This window comes from Marmota marmota, unplaced genomic scaffold, assembly GCF_001458135.2.
Source record: "Marmota marmota marmota unplaced genomic scaffold, marMar, whole genome shotgun sequence".
NCBI lineage: Eukaryota > Metazoa > Chordata > Mammalia > Rodentia > Sciuridae > Marmota > Marmota marmota.
The window spans coordinates 901,153-915,811 of record NW_026000222.1 but is presented as its reverse complement, the minus strand read 5'-3'; the positions used below and the strand labels follow the sequence as shown (position 1 = coordinate 915,811).

Sequence of the window (14,659 nt, the reverse complement as noted above, 5' to 3'; positions counted from 1 at the left end):
CCATCCAACCATCCACCCATCCATCCATCCACCCATCCACCCATCCATCCACCCATCCACCCATCCATCCACCCATCCACCCATCCATCCACCCATCTACCCATCCACACATCCATCCATCCATCCACCCATCCATCTACCCATCCACCCATCCATCCATCCATCCATCCACCCATCCATCCATCCATCCACTCATCCATCCATCCACTCATCCATCTACACATCTACCCATCTACCCATCTACCCACCCATCCATCCATCTATCTGTCATCCATCCATCTATCTACCTATCTACCCATTCACCGATCCACCTATCCATCCACCCACCCACCCATCCATTCATCCATTATCCATCCACCCATCCATCTACCCATCTACCCATCCACCCACTCATCTACCCATCCACCCATCCACCTACCCATTCATCTGTCATTCACCTATCCATCCATCCATCTACCCATCCATCCATCCATCCATCATCCATCCATTCATCCATCCATTTCTATCAGTGTTAGAATTCAAAGTGACATACTTGGGGCCTTTAGTAACATGCTCATTTGAGTTAAGAGCTGACAAACGTCCTTCTTGGTGGGCTGGTTTTCAGAGAGGACATTCTGCCAATAGTGTTCAAGGCAGAATTTCCAGGAAGGTAGTGAGCCAAGTCTGCAGCTTCGAGGCTTTCATGCAAATGGGTGCTGAGCATGGGTGGCACGAGCGGGTGCTAGGAACACCCCCCCTGTGGCTGTTGAAACAATGGTGTTCAGACGTTGGGAAGCAGCCCGTCGGGCACCAGGGAGGGTCCCCTCTAAATGGGTGCAGAAGGACACCAGAGGCCCTGGATGCTGTCTGTATGACCTGGTCATGTCCCACATGTCTGTCTGGGTGCTCAGACCTGTCCTCGTGACCCAGGGGTGAGGCTATGGGGTGTGGTTTGCTGTCACCTCTGGGAACTTCTCTATCATGCACTGGGCCACGTTATCCACCAAAAAAGCAGCAGTCCCAGGTTTGCATGTGACCGAGCTGAGTAAGGTCATTTCATAAGAGATTGCACATCAAGGGGAGGACTTAGTCCATCAAAAAAAAATTTTAGGGAGCATGCAAGCGGACATTTAGAAAGCATTACAGAGCACTGGGACTCCCGATAGGCCCCGAGGTGTCCCTGGCACGTCCCTCCCCGCTGACACCCCCCTCAGTGCTGTTCAGTGGGAGGCTTGGGCCAAGGCAGGCAGAGGGAGCCCAGGAGCGCAGGCAGGTGCAGAATTTCCCTCGGGCCACCTACACAACACAGGAGGCAGCTCTGCCTCTTCCTTCTGCCTTAAAGGGAGGCCCAGGCGATTCCCACCACCCGCTCCGAGTGCAGCGGACTTTCCCAGGTGCCCAGGAGGCCATGTGCTCACTGGCCTGCAAATTCCAGGACTTTCCACCATCTGAGTCACACCCCAGAGGCTCCCGAGCCATAACTGCTAGGTACAGACAGAGCTGGTACACCAGAGCTGCCCCTCCTGTCCAGTCTCCCATGGACTGAGGAACCCCTTGGAGCAGCATGTCCAATAGGGATTTGATGGGCATTGCCCAAGAGATGCCCTGTGTTCTACAGCCAGTGTCCCAGGGAAGGAGAGTGAGGGGGAGCTGCAGGCCACAGTGTCCACCTGAACCCATACACAGGGACGTGTGGCTGCACTGTACTCAGTCTCAGCGGTACTCCAGTGGTTTGCACCCGTTTCTGCAGAGGACTTTGGAATCCCATGTGCTGTACAGGTCATCAGGGCTGGCTTCGGACCAGCTGTCTGCAGTAGCCCCTGGAGGCTGCAGGGCTGGAAGGACCCCCTGCCACACCTGAGGCAGGATCCACAGGCCTCCGTGGGGGGTAGTGGGCAGGATGGACTGTAGGTGCACAGGCAGGGTGGCGGGAGGGCGGCCTTGCAGGACCGGGGCCAGCTGCCTCCAGGAGGGAGGAAGCACCTGGCAATCTCGCCTTGGCAGGAAGTTGCCTCTCGCCTCCGGCTGCACTCTGCTCTGGGTGGGGAGCCCCATGGGGACCCCCGGTGGGGGTGGCCCCTGCACGAAGGCAAGGAACCCCTGCTGAGGGGACCTAGCGACTGCTGGGTCTGGGGAGGGCTGGCGACAGGAGGAGCCCCTAGGGACTGTGGGCAGTGGCAGTGCTGCCGCTTTCAGAGTGTGAGGTCCCAGCCCTCCGTCTAGAGCATGCTGTGGGGGGATGGGAGTGGCTCCGGCCGCTGCCTGTCAGTCTGTCCAGGGCTGGGGGACATCGACACAAGGCCATCATTGGGGTCCCCTTGGAGATCACCTGGGAGGAAGCTTGGCATCAAGTTTGCATGAGCCACTCCCAGTGGAGCACTGTGCCTGGCCTGGGGACATGTGGGCCACCAGCAGGGCAGATAGGACGCAGTGTCGTGGGGAGGCTGTGTGACCACGGGCACACTGCCCCCTCTCTGGGCCTGACTGCTGAGCTCCAGGGTCTGCAGGGCTGGCGGAGCCCTGTCCCCACACAGGAGCGTGTGTAGTGGGTGGAAACCTCAGACCTCTCTTGGTGGAGGACCCAGCAGTGGGAAAGCCCTGAAGGCGGCGAGGGACCCGCTCCTGAGGAACCCCCAGATGCGGTGGAGACGTCTGTGCCCTGCTGGCCCCAGCGGGCTCTGGGTGCACTCAGGTGCACCCCGGCCAAGAACTGAAGTGAGGGGCGGTGAACGCAGCCGTGAGGGCCTCCGGCCCCCACCCCGCACCCTCTCCAGGGTCTGTGAAGCTGGGGCTTTCCAGGCACTCAAATCGCGCCCCGATCCGGGAGGCCAGGAGGAAGCTCTGGGCCCGCGGGGCGGGGTGAATTCCCCAGTTCCCTCTCTGCTGGGCCCTCCTGGCCTTTGTCGGCAGGGGCAGCTGCAGGGGCGGCACCAGCCGGGCTCCCTGGGGAGGCATGGGGGTGAGCTGGGGCTCTGCTGTGCCGGCCCCTCTTCACCAGCCGCATTCAGGGGGACTCGGTGGACGCAGGCAGCTGGTCTCCACCTCGGGGGTGGCTAGGTCCAGCCCACCACCCTTCACACATCAGGAGGCCCCAGGTCAAGAGGGCTGCCTGTGTCCAGCACAGAGGACAGAGCCTTGGCCTTGCACCTGAGCCCTGGCCCAAGACCCAATGTACCCAGGCCAATGTAGAGTCTCCCCTCTGCTCCCCCCCAGTGGACGGTACTGCCCAGGAGGACCACAGTCATGACCTGGACAGGCCCCTCGGTCCTCCTGATTGTCCTGCTGCATGACTGGGCTTCTAGCCCCTTTTGGGGGGCGATGCTCACAGGCTGGGCCAGAGTCCACAGTGGGCCCATCCCACGGCCCTCCGGGGCTCTGCCTGAGCTCTGGGGACAGCCAGGGAGTTGGGGGGTTTGGGCAGAGGGGGGCCAGCTGCTCTGGCAGGTGTGGAGATGGGACCTGGCGCTACGCCTGTCCTGTCCCCCGCAACGGCGCTGTACCACAAGGCAGGTCAAGGCCCCTCTCGTGAAGACCTGTGCTGCCCAGCAGGCGGTCTCCTGGCCCACCCATCTGAGGGTGGCCCTGATGCCAAGCCCAGGTTGGCTCGCCTGACACCTCCTGACAGTGGCCTGTGCACACACGGCCCCAACTAGGTACCAGGGCTGGGAGGGGCATGGACACACTGCAGGGCCTTTGGGCAGTCGGTGCTGCAGAGGGAGGGGGTGGAGGGGAAGCCATGCCGTCGCCCTGGGCCCCGTCCCTTCCCATCTTCCTCGGATGCGATGGTCTTCCCAGGGTGCGATGGAGGACGCAGGGCTCCGGGGAGGGCCTGGGCTCTGTGGAAGCCTCCGGGTGTGGGTGTGTCTTGTGTTCCCAGCATCCCTCGCCCCCCCATGTCCTGGAGGCCCCTGCCTCCCCAGGTCCTAGCGTCCTTCCTGAGACCCCTCCTCCAGGGCTGGCATCGCCTCAGCCGGCCGTCCCCCAGTGAGCAGCTGGGCCATCTGGGGCAGCCTGCCCAGCTCCGGAGCAGGTGCTGGGCGGGATGGGCTTGCCGGAGAGCCCAGTTCCTCTGCTGGTAGCAGGAAGAGAGCAGGGGGTGGGTGGGCAGAGGCCTGGGGCTCACTCACTACTGACACACTGTGTGGCCATGAGTGGCCGTTCCCCTCCTAGCCCATGCCCCTTTGGTAGAGGACGAGGTAAGAGCAGATGGAAGTCAGGGACCAGATCTGCCATATTTAAGGCCTGTGATAGTCCTCAGGCTCTGACTGCAGGGGTCCTGGCTCCTAGGGAGATGCCCTCTGGCTTGGAGGGACAGCTGTGACCCTGTCCCCCTGCCTGGGCAGGAGCTGAGGCCTTATGAGACTTAAGGGAGGTTGGGCTGTAGCCTTGATCCTGGGCTCGGGTCAGGCCCTAAATCCTGGGCTGCTTGGGGGCAGAGGTGGACGCAGCTGAAGGGGGTCTGGTGGGTCTCAGCAGCCCCAGGAAGGCCCCGGCCCTGGCAGTCCCACAGCAGCCTGTGACGTGCTGGTCACGTCTGCTGGTCCCACACCTCAGGGACACCCCACAGGCCCCCCTGGGTGAGCTGGCCCATCTGCACCTCTCCATGGACAGGCCCTTAACTGTCCTCTGACCGAGGCCCTGACTAGAGAGACCCAGACAGTCAGGCCTCCCAGGCCACGTGGCGGATGACCCCAGCCAGTGCCGGAAGGCGCCCAGACGCATAGATCCGCTGTGTCCAGGAGGCTCCGACACAGCAGCAAACAGTCCATCATGAGGCTCCCAGCCAGAGCTCGGGCTCCCTCAGGCCAGTCTCTGAGTCCCTCCCCTGAGCTGGAGCCCAGCACGAGACCTAAAGCCCAGCACCCGGGGGCCCTGTCTGCCCCTGCCCTGCTGGCTGTGGGGCAAGGACATCTCCTCCTGTCTCTGGGCCCAGATCCTGCTCTGACCAGGCTGAGATGGCAGATGGGGATCTAGAGGCCCCGCAGGCCCACGGCCCGTCCTGCTTCAGCCTCGGCAGGAGTGCGAGCAGGTCGCCTTGAGCCTGCTGGAGACCAGGGGTCCTTTCTCTCTGAGCCCTGAGCTGGGTGCCACGGCCACCGTGAGCTGGCAGGCAGGGGACACGTGGAACAGGGAAGCGGCGGGTTTGCCCAGTGGGATGACCACGGAAGGAGCCGAATGCCGAAGGAAAAGACCGACGGGGGACAGGCCTCCTGAGGAGCTCTGGGCAGCTTCCAGAGACTGACCAGCGCACGCGAAGGCCCTGGGTGTGGTGGAGCTACTGGCTGCGAGGAGAGTGCCGAGCGGTCGACGGAGTTCGCACCAGATTGCTCTTCCAAAAGACGTGACGTCAGGGCAGCCCTGCCCTCGAGGGCCTCCAACCTCTTTCTGGGCAGCCCTCCTGAGGGCCACCTCCACCTCCGAGCAGACACCCTGGGCCAGGCAGACAGACCCCTGCTTTGGTCTGACCTCTGACTCCATGACCATCGATAACTGTAACAATGACCAGAGCCCAGGGGCATCTGGGGGCAGCTCCCCCAGAGGGGTGGACGGGTTTGGCATGTGTCCCCTGGAAGGAGAACTGGGCGGGGGAGTGGGGGTCCTCACCCTCGCTACTCCCATCTCTGCCTCCCGTCCAAGCACATCACAAGACCAACGTGTCAGAGGAGCTGTGCTGGGACCCGTCAGCGGGAGGCGTCCCCCTCGACCTGGGGAGGAAGTGAGAGCCGGCTTCGCGTGAAGGGTGTCCACCTCCAGCCTCCAGGACCACTTCCTCCACGAAGCTGGCCTGACTGCCTGTCCTGCACCCTCTCTCCCTAGGCTCCCCTGCACAGGGTTTTCAGGCTGGGGTTGCCTTGCCCTCAAGGAGCAGGGCCCAGTCTCCCTGGCACAGAGGAGAGGCTCTTGAACTCCGCAGAGACCGGCCTTCCTCAGGGTCGGGCCACTGGACAGAGGGGGAATGCCCAGGGGTGGCGGGATCAGGTTGAGAGCTGGGGGCTGGTCAGTGGGTTGGCCCGCCATATGGACTGTCTGCGTGGTGACAGCAGGTGGGGTGTGGCTGGAGGGGGTCCCTGGGCTCTCTTGGTCCCTGGTGAGTGGTGCTCTCTCCATTTCCTGGGGCCACACCCTTCAGCTATGACCTTCTGTCTCACCTTGGGCCCAGAGCTGTGGAGCCGGCTGAAGGCGAACTGAACCTCCGAGGCCATGAGCCAAGATAAACTGCCCCTCCTCCGAGTTGATCCTGCGTCTTTCGCTTACAGCTGAGTAGCCCATCCCTTACCAGAAAGCTGCCCTGTGGAACACGTGGGTGGCGGGAGGGCTGGGGGACAGTCCACTCTCCTCCTCGCCCCTCTCCTGATCCCTGCTGGGACACCTGAGCCAGCAGCACCCTAGGGCCAGCCCCCTACCTAAGCCCACTCAGTGGTCAGTCTGATGTTACAGTGCTGGAGCTTTTACAAACTGCCCACCCGGCCCTGGGCCTCAGACCCTGGCAGAGGAGACCCTAACATCATGAGGTGACCAAGAGGGAGGTCGGGCGGGGGCCGGGGATGCCTGCAGCATTCGAGAGGTAGAGGGACGGAGAGGGACGGAGAGGGATGGAGAGGGAGTCTTGCCGAGCTGGAGGGGCACAACCTGCCACAGCTGGACTTCAGCCTCCTGGCCTCCAGACTCCAGAGGGTCCTCTCCCATTTCAGTCCCCAGCTTGTTGTACAGTTGTGCCTTGGGACAGTGAGGGACGGGTTCCAGGATCCCCCGGGGACACCAGAACCTGCGGTGCTCAGTCCCTTGTATAAACAACATTGTTTGTACAAAACCGACAGACATCCTCCCGGACACCATAAATCAATCACCTGCAGGTCACCCATGACACCTGCGCGGTGTGAATGCCCCGTGTGCAGCTGTCACACTGTGCCGTTAGGGAACGAGACGAGAAAAGCCTAAGCGCTCTGTGCAGATGCACCTTCTCTTCCAAGTCTTTCTCCCCGAGGTGGCTGTCCCTGGGCGAGGGACTGGCCAGTGCAGAGGAGCCACACTTGGCTTCTGCAGCCCCGAGGAGTCCATCCAGCGGGGAAGGGCATTCCCGAGAGTGGCCTGACTCCGTGGCTGCATGGGTGGGAATGTCCCCGGAGCCAGCCCACGTCAAGCTCTGGGTGCCACCACCCCCAGGCCAGGTGGCAGGCGTCCGGCTGCCTGTCACCTTTCAGCGCCTGGCCCCTGTCCTCCCTGCCTCTGTGTGGGCTCTGCCAGTGGGGCCAGCGCACTGTCTCCCCGTGGGCTTAGGCTGAAGCCTGCCAGCTGGACCCCGTCCTCCATGGCCAGCCGGCCTGGCCTGGTTCCTCCCCAGCACCTTGGCCCCCCCTTCCAGGGGAGGCAGTTTGTCCTCTGACTCAGCCTCCTTTTCTGTAATCCACACGTCTCCTGCTGCGGACGCGGGCACCTGGCACCTCTCTCCCTAGGCTCCCCTGGACAGGGTTTGCAGGGTGGGGTTGCCGGGTCTGCCACGAGCAGGGCCCACCTCCCTGGCACAGAGGAGAGCCCGGCCTGTAGACACACCTCTAACCCCTGACTAATGCCCCTGCTTCAGGATCACCGTGCAGAAGATGGTCAGGAGTGGAGGGCCAGGGCCTCCCTGCGCCCTGCTGACTTCCGGGCCTGACATGGCCAGAGGGGGTGAGGGCCTTGCCCACCAGGCCGTGGCCAACTCTCCCTGCCACTAATTGTGAGCAGCAGCGGGCGGGGCAGACTCACCCTTCAGCCTACAGTAGGACACGTGACCCCTATTCAGACCTCCAGGATTCTCATGGCCTCCTGGGGCCCGGCCAGGCCTCCCTCCTCCTGGGCCAGGGTCCTCCACAGCCTCCACAGCCTCCTCCAGCCGGGCCCAGCTCAACACTGCCCCTGGTGGTGCTTCCTGGAAACGCAGGGCCCCAACAGAGGGGCCTCGGGGAGTCCCTGGCCCACGAAGTGACCTTCTGAGTGACTGGGTGTCCTACCAGAGGCACACCCGGACCATCTGCTCTGGGCACCTCCAGCCACCAACACTGCAGGCACGAGCACAGCACAGTGGGGTTCAAGGCCACCTCTTGGCCCTGACCTCCTCCAGGGTCAACACCCCAGTCAGACACACCTCTGGCCACGCACTTGGGACCCTCTCTTCCCACCCCTCCCGGCCTTTCAGAGGCCATGCCCACATCCATCCCGGAGCAGGAGGGATGAGGAAGCAGCTGACCCAAGGGTCTGCAGCAGCAGGGACAGAGCAGGCCACAGGCCCCCAGGACATCCCGGCCGGCAGGACCACCCCCGGAGGAGGGGCAGCTGCCCACGCCTCCGTCGCGAGCGTCTCTGAGTCGCCCCCTGAGAGAAGCCAGCAGTGTGGAAGCTACCTGTGAGTCACCGGGCCCTGGGCTAGCTGCAGGCGGGGCCAGCCTCTCTGGGATGGGCAGAGGAGGCCATCCTGGGTCCCCAGGCACAGCCAGGCCTGGATCTGCAGAGGCACCGGGAACATTGGCACTGTGGGCTTCGGAAGGATCCAGAGGCTGCCCAGAGAGGAGCCACGTGGCTGGACTGGGGAATGGGGCTGTCTGCCTGCACCTCTGAGCCCCCAGTGTCATGGGATGAGGCCCTCCCAGGGCCAGAGGGACTGGTGGGCTGGGGTCAGAAGGCGTCAGGAAGCTGAGCCCTGCCCAGGCTCCATCGCCCCCTACTCCTAGTCAGGAATGGCCTGCTCCCTGACACCAGGGCCAGCACCCTCTCCTCTGGCCTGGTTTCCCCTCCCAACCTGTAGAGGCAGCAGGCGGGGGCGTCCCAGGAGGAGGGGGCTCTGCGGGCCCCACTCCCGACTTCCAGCCACAGCCCCCACGTGGAAGGTGCAGCCCACCCTCTCCTGGACGGGCTGAGCATCTGCCCCTGGGTGGGGCCAGGGTGAGTCTTGGCACCTGCCAGGGCCTCACAGGCCACCTGCCCCAGCTGCGGGGTGCTGCTCCGTGGGGGGCCACCTTGATAATTGGGGCGGGTCCACACGGCCACGTTGTCACCCAGTCTGCCACCTGCTCAGCTACTGCCCCTCCCCCGCCCCAGCCCAGCCTCTTACCTGGACCGCCCTTCCTGGGCCCCCGGGGCACCGAGGCCAGGGGCCCACTGTCCAGCGTGGAGGCTGCTCGGGACATGGAACTGGAGGTGGGTTGGAGGCTGGACTGGCCGCCCTGGCCCTCAATCCTGGCAGGCCTCTCTCAGAGGTGCCTCTCCCAGGCCTCTTGGGGTCTGGAGGGAGAGAGGAAGGGTGGGATCCGGTGGGGTGTTCTGGAGCCTGGCCTCTGTCCCCCGAAAGCTCCAGGCCCTTCTAGCACTGCTGCCTGCAGCCTGGGTGGTTGGCCCTGGGGAAGGGGGGGAGGCCACAGGGGCTCATGTGACAGGGCGGGCTTGGGGACGGTGGGGGAGATCCGCCAGAGGCTGCAGGGGCGAGGCAGCCAGCTGTGTGGCTGTGATAGTGCGGTGGGGGCCAGGGGCCGCAGCTGCACCCCCGGCTCCCCAGCAGGAACCATCTGGGTCCCCGCCGCCCGCCCTCCCTCACAGTCATTCCGGTTTGACTTTCCAACAACTTCCTCCTGCTGCCCAGCTGCCCTGAACAGCCCTGACGGCTGGCCCCTGGTGGGAGGTGGTTTTCCTGGCCCTGGGGCAGGTCAGCAACACGGGGCAGTGTCCATCCTGGCCCAGAGCCCCCACCTCCCAGCCTGCCTATCCTCCCACGGGCACAGCCAGAGAGGTCTGGGGTCTCCACCTCTCCTCCTGCTCCCAACAGACCCCGAGGCCCCTTTCTGCTTGTCCCCCACTCTGGAGCCGCCCAGCCAATGGGTCTCTGGGGTTGGCTGTGCCTTGGGGCAGATATGGGGGTGAGTCCTGGTGGGCCTCTGACCAGCCTCCCGTCCAGCTCGGGCTCCAGAGGGCTCCCCCCACTCTCTGGGTTCCTGGGCCCCCGGCTGCCCTCCAGGGACCTCCCAGCGGGTTGGCCGAGGCAGCGTCTCTGCACGGCCCACACAGGGTGTGGGGGTATGGCTGATGAAAACCTCGGGGTGAATCCCGCCCCCCGCCCATGGGCCACTGGAGGTGACCAGCCACAGGCGGGTGGTGGGCCACCCTGCCCAGCAGCCTGGAGTTCACTGGGAGGCTACCCACCTTCTGGAGGCTCCAGAACCCACCTCAGATCTCCTGTGACCAGTCAGACTCGAGGGGGGCACCCCCATGTGAAGGTGCTGGAGAAAAGCTGTGGTCGGGGGTTCAGCGTCTGTCAGGACGGGAGGGCAGCAGGCAGCTCACAGAGGGGCCAGTGTGCCCAGGCCTGAGGGGCTCCAGACACCTGTGGACAGGTCCATGGCCCTGGTGGAGGCTCAGCGGTCTCAGGCCAAGTGGGGGGGCACAGACCCGGGGGGGCCCATGGCAGCTCTGTTCCTCTCAGTCTCCCCAGGTGCCCGGGGCCTGCAGGCGGAGGTGGTGTCCCCACTTTGAGTCCAGGGAGCCTGTCCCTGAGGAGCCTTCCTAGACGTGGCCCTCTCTACCCTGCTGGCCCCAGGCTCTGTCCCCAGTGTTGCAAGCGGGGATTCCAATGAGCTGGGGCCACCTGCCACTGTCACTCTGTGTCCCTGTGGTCTGACCAGGGTGGGATTCGGGGTCAGCTTCCTGACCCTCGGTGTGGATGCTCCTCCTGGCCCCAGGTCCTGGGGTGCAGGGGTGCATGCCAACGACCCTCAGATGGCCTGTCCACTGAGGGTCGGCCTGTACTCACATCCTGTCACTGTCTACTGTCACTTTCCAGCCTGCAAGGGAGCCCGTCTGGGGGGAAGTGAGGTTTGGGCGGAGCAGTCCTGCCCAGGCGGGCAGCCGCAGGGGACCCTGGGCGGGGCTGCGGGGCAGGTGCTTGTTCCCTCCCTGCACCTGCAGCACCCCAGATGGGAGCGTCCACTTCTCCAGGGGCTCTGAGCTGGCCTTCTGCTGGTCCAGCCTGACTTTCCCGCCGGTGGCTGGACAGGGGTGGGGCTGGGAGGAGACACTGCCCACAGTGGGGGCTGCCGGCACCTGATCCCCATCCCCTGCCGGGCAGTTGGTGCTTGTGGGAAGCAGACGTTGGCTGCGGCTTTCCGAGCCGGGCGGCCCAGGAGATAAGGCGCCAGGGAGGAAGTGGCTGCAGGGGGGCACTCCCCAGAGACCACTGCCGTCTGTGGCCAGCACCCCTTCCCTCCTCTTCCCTCTCCCTGCCCTTGCACAACTACCTCTGGAGCCACGCTGGGGTCACACAGGTGCCTGAGACGCCCTGGTCCTGCCCTCTGTGACCTACAGGAGAGGGACACCCAGCAATGAGCCCATAGATGTGCCTGGAGGCCACAGGAGGCCCCGGAGGTGGGGCTGGGGGCGGCTACAGGGCTACCAGAGCGGGAGGGCGGGGGCAGCCACAGGTCCTATTTGTGCCCCTGCTCCCGCTGTGCTGCCCGTGACGGCTGGGTGATGAGGGACGGGTGAGGAGCGCCTGGCTCTAGTGAGCGTCCTGCCCACTTCACAGAGCAGGGGGCCCCCCGGAGCAGCCTCCCCGCCACACATCCCTGACAAGACCAAGTCACCCTGAGAAGGCCAGACGGGGACACACAGCCTCCCGCCTCTACCTCCCTGTCCCAAATGAGGTGTGTCCGGTCATGGTGGACAGCAGGTGCTGGGCAGTATAGGTGAGGCTGGATACCAGATGCCCACTGTCCCCAGCTCAGGGCGGGGCCGAGCAGACCCAGAACCAGGGAGAAGGTGCTCAGCACATGCTGGAGTGACATAGGGCCACCCTCGGGAGCCCAGAGAAGGGCCACTGGGGAGGTCCACAGCAGGGAGGGTGGGGCTTGGGCCCCTTCTGGGCCATGGGCCCCTTTGGCATCTGCAGAACCCTGTGGCCTCTTCCCGAGGGATGCCTCTGAGAACACAGTGAGTCCACGGAGTCTCTGAGGCCCGCTGGCTGCAGCCCAGCACCCAGACAGGCTTCGCGCTGACGGCCCCTGAGCCACGGGGACCTGGCTGCACCAGCGCCAACAGCAGCCGAAGGGATGAGCCAGGCCGAAGCTGTGATGTCCCCGACATAGGGACAGGGCCATGTGGGCGTGGGTCTCAGGTGCCCAGCGGTGGTGCCAGGTCTAGGGTACATGGAGTGCTGAGTTTTGGTCAGAGGCTACCAAGCTCCATGTGTGTCACTTCCTGCGCTGTCCTGGCTGCCCTAAGTCCGACCTGAGCCGCCTTCCCTGCCCTGTCACCCCCTGGCTCCAGGACCCAGGTGGGGCAGCCTGGGCCTGTGAGGGCTCCCGGCCAGAAACCCCAGGCTCAGCATCCTCAACTGTGGAACCAGGGTCGCCACGGAGTTCACAGAGGAGCTGGTGGAGGGACTGGAGCCCCTCCATCCTGGCTCGTGTCCAGGTGAGTGGAAGCCAAGGGAGGCCACCCCTCCAGGGGGTCCCGGCCAAGAGGGGCTGGGCCAGGGGAAGATGGACCCTTCCTGCCATCTTGTACCACCTGCCTCCAAGTGGGCTTGCTGTTTCTGGAAAGTTCTTCCTCACAGTCCAGGGCCCTGGGAGCAGAGGGCTTCCTCTTTCTTCCTGTGTGTGCCTGTCTGTCCCCAGCCCTCCTGTCCCCCACACTGCCACAAACAGCTCTGCCCCAATCCCGATGTGGCCGCCACTCCTCCTCCTGAGCCTTCAGTGGCTGCCAGGCCCCCGTCAAGGGATGGACTTTGAGGGCACCTCAGACGCCTGGTACAAGATGGCCCAGCCCCTCCCGCCCTCAGAACGGCGCCTCGTGGTGATTCCTCACCTCTGGGCCTTCCCGACCCTCCCACAGAAACTTCCCCTGCCTGGAAACCTCCTGCCATCCCTCAGAGCCCTCAGAAGTGCCCCGCACTCGCTCCGTGGCCACCAGAGCCCCGTCTCAGCACTAGCACGTTGGGGTGTGGTTCCTGTGGGCTGGTCTCCCTGGACGAGTGGAAGGCGCCCAGGGCTGGGCCTCACTGACCGCTAGGCAAAGGGCGAGTGGGGGCTCGTCCATCTGGGCCCTCTCTGGCTCGACCTCACCCTCTCTTGCCCCCAACACTCCACTCCTCTGGGACGCATCACAGCCCAGAGGGAGCAGGACCGCACCCGAGGAGCAGCCTAGGGGCGCGGGGACCTGGGGCACCAGCAGGCACAGGCCAGGCAGTGCTGGCTCAGGGCCTCTTGAGGCTGGCAGGGGCTTCCCTGGCCTGTTGGCCACCTGAGGCTGCGGTGGGAGCCAGAGGCCTCGCCCCAGGGGGGCCTGCTGTCCTTCCCCTGGCACCAAGAGCAGAGGCTGGCCCAGCAGTCCACGCTGCGGACCACCAGGCTCTGCCTAGAGCCACCTGGGCTTGCTGGGGCTGCCCATGACCCCATGACCACTCAGCATCAATGACACAGAGTGTCATTATTTGCCACCAGAGGCCAGGGAGGCTAAGGGACTTGCCCTCCTTGCCCAGCTGTGTGTAGGACTGAGATTCAGGACCCAGGCTGGACTCTGGGCGCAGGGTTCTGGTGGGACCGTGGCCCTGGCTTCCTGCATAAAGCTGGGCTCCAGGGCTTTGCTCCTCCACAGCCCAGACCCCCCTGGGCCCTGCCCATCTGCAGACAGTGAGAGGCCAGCCTTGACACTGTCCCTGGGAGGGGCCCTTGCAGGAGCCCCTGGCCACTGTCCCTGAGAGGGGCCCACTCAGGCACAGGCTCTGCTTTCCGTCCGACTCAGGCCAGGACGCAGCCACGCATGGGCTTCCAAATCCCTCCCTTCGTGTCCTCGGGGTGGAAGCTGAGCCCACCTGAGATAGAGAGCTCGAACCAGAGGGGCCAAGAGGGACACCTATTCATCTGCCCTGGTGTCAGCATCTGTGTAAAACGGGAGGAGATTGGCTCTGCCCACCCCCATGTTCTAGAACATTCTGGAATATTCACCCACTGGAGCCCAGGAACTGGGTAGACCTGGCCCTTCAAGTAGCATCTACCCAAGAGGAATGACCATCCTATGCTGGGCAGCAGGTGGACCTGCACCCCTGCCTCACAGCTCGACCCCTCTGCCCACTGTGGGCTGTGTCCAAGTGGGACTGGGCCCTGGAGGGCCCCGCTGGGCCTGGCCAAGGGAGACAAGGACCTTTTAGGCACACAGAAGGAATAGGGAGAGTGGGGGCTGAGAAGCGTGTGGTCCACCAGGGCACGGGTGCTGCCAGCCCGGGAGTCCTCCCTGAGCCTGCCGGGGCCAGCCACCCTGCCCACCGGCTAGGCACTGCGGTCACCCTCAGAGTTGTATCAGAAGGGAAGCTGAGCCCCACCTGGAGACATTTGTCTTTATTTGCACTGATTTTGTGATAGTGTCTGTGACATCTCCCTCAGAAACACGTGTGCATTTAGAGCACACCTCTGCCTGGGGTCCGGCCTCTGCCTTGATCTAGCAGCCTCTGACATCAGAGGCCTAACAGTCCCAGAGGCCGCGGGTCGCAGTGGGCAGTTGGCGCCATGGGCTCTGGGTGCTCTCACAGCTGAGGAGCCTTTGCACGCAGGCCTGCTGTGTCTGCTGAGCAGCGGGCACCACCCCCACCCGCTCTCGGTGCCTCTTGTTTTGAAGCAGCTGTTCCAGGCTGTGGCCTCTACTCGTGGGCACAGCTGAGCGG

At 64.3% G+C, this 14,659-nt stretch overlaps 1 protein-coding gene across 1 annotated transcript in view; it reads right to left on the bottom strand.

The window, feature by feature from the left end:
- The window catches only part of Cbfa2t3 (CBFA2/RUNX1 partner transcriptional co-repressor 3), an 81,072-nt gene extending 71,474 nt beyond the window's left edge, over positions 1 to 9,598 (bottom strand). Inside the window, exon 1 of the mRNA XM_048792398.1 lies at positions 9,068 to 9,598. Within this exon, the coding sequence (XP_048648355.1) occupies positions 9,068 to 9,143 (76 nt within the window). The 5' untranslated portion in view covers positions 9,144 to 9,598. The remainder of the gene's footprint in view (positions 1 to 9,067) is intronic.
- Between the last annotated feature and the right edge of the window lie 5,061 nt (positions 9,599 to 14,659).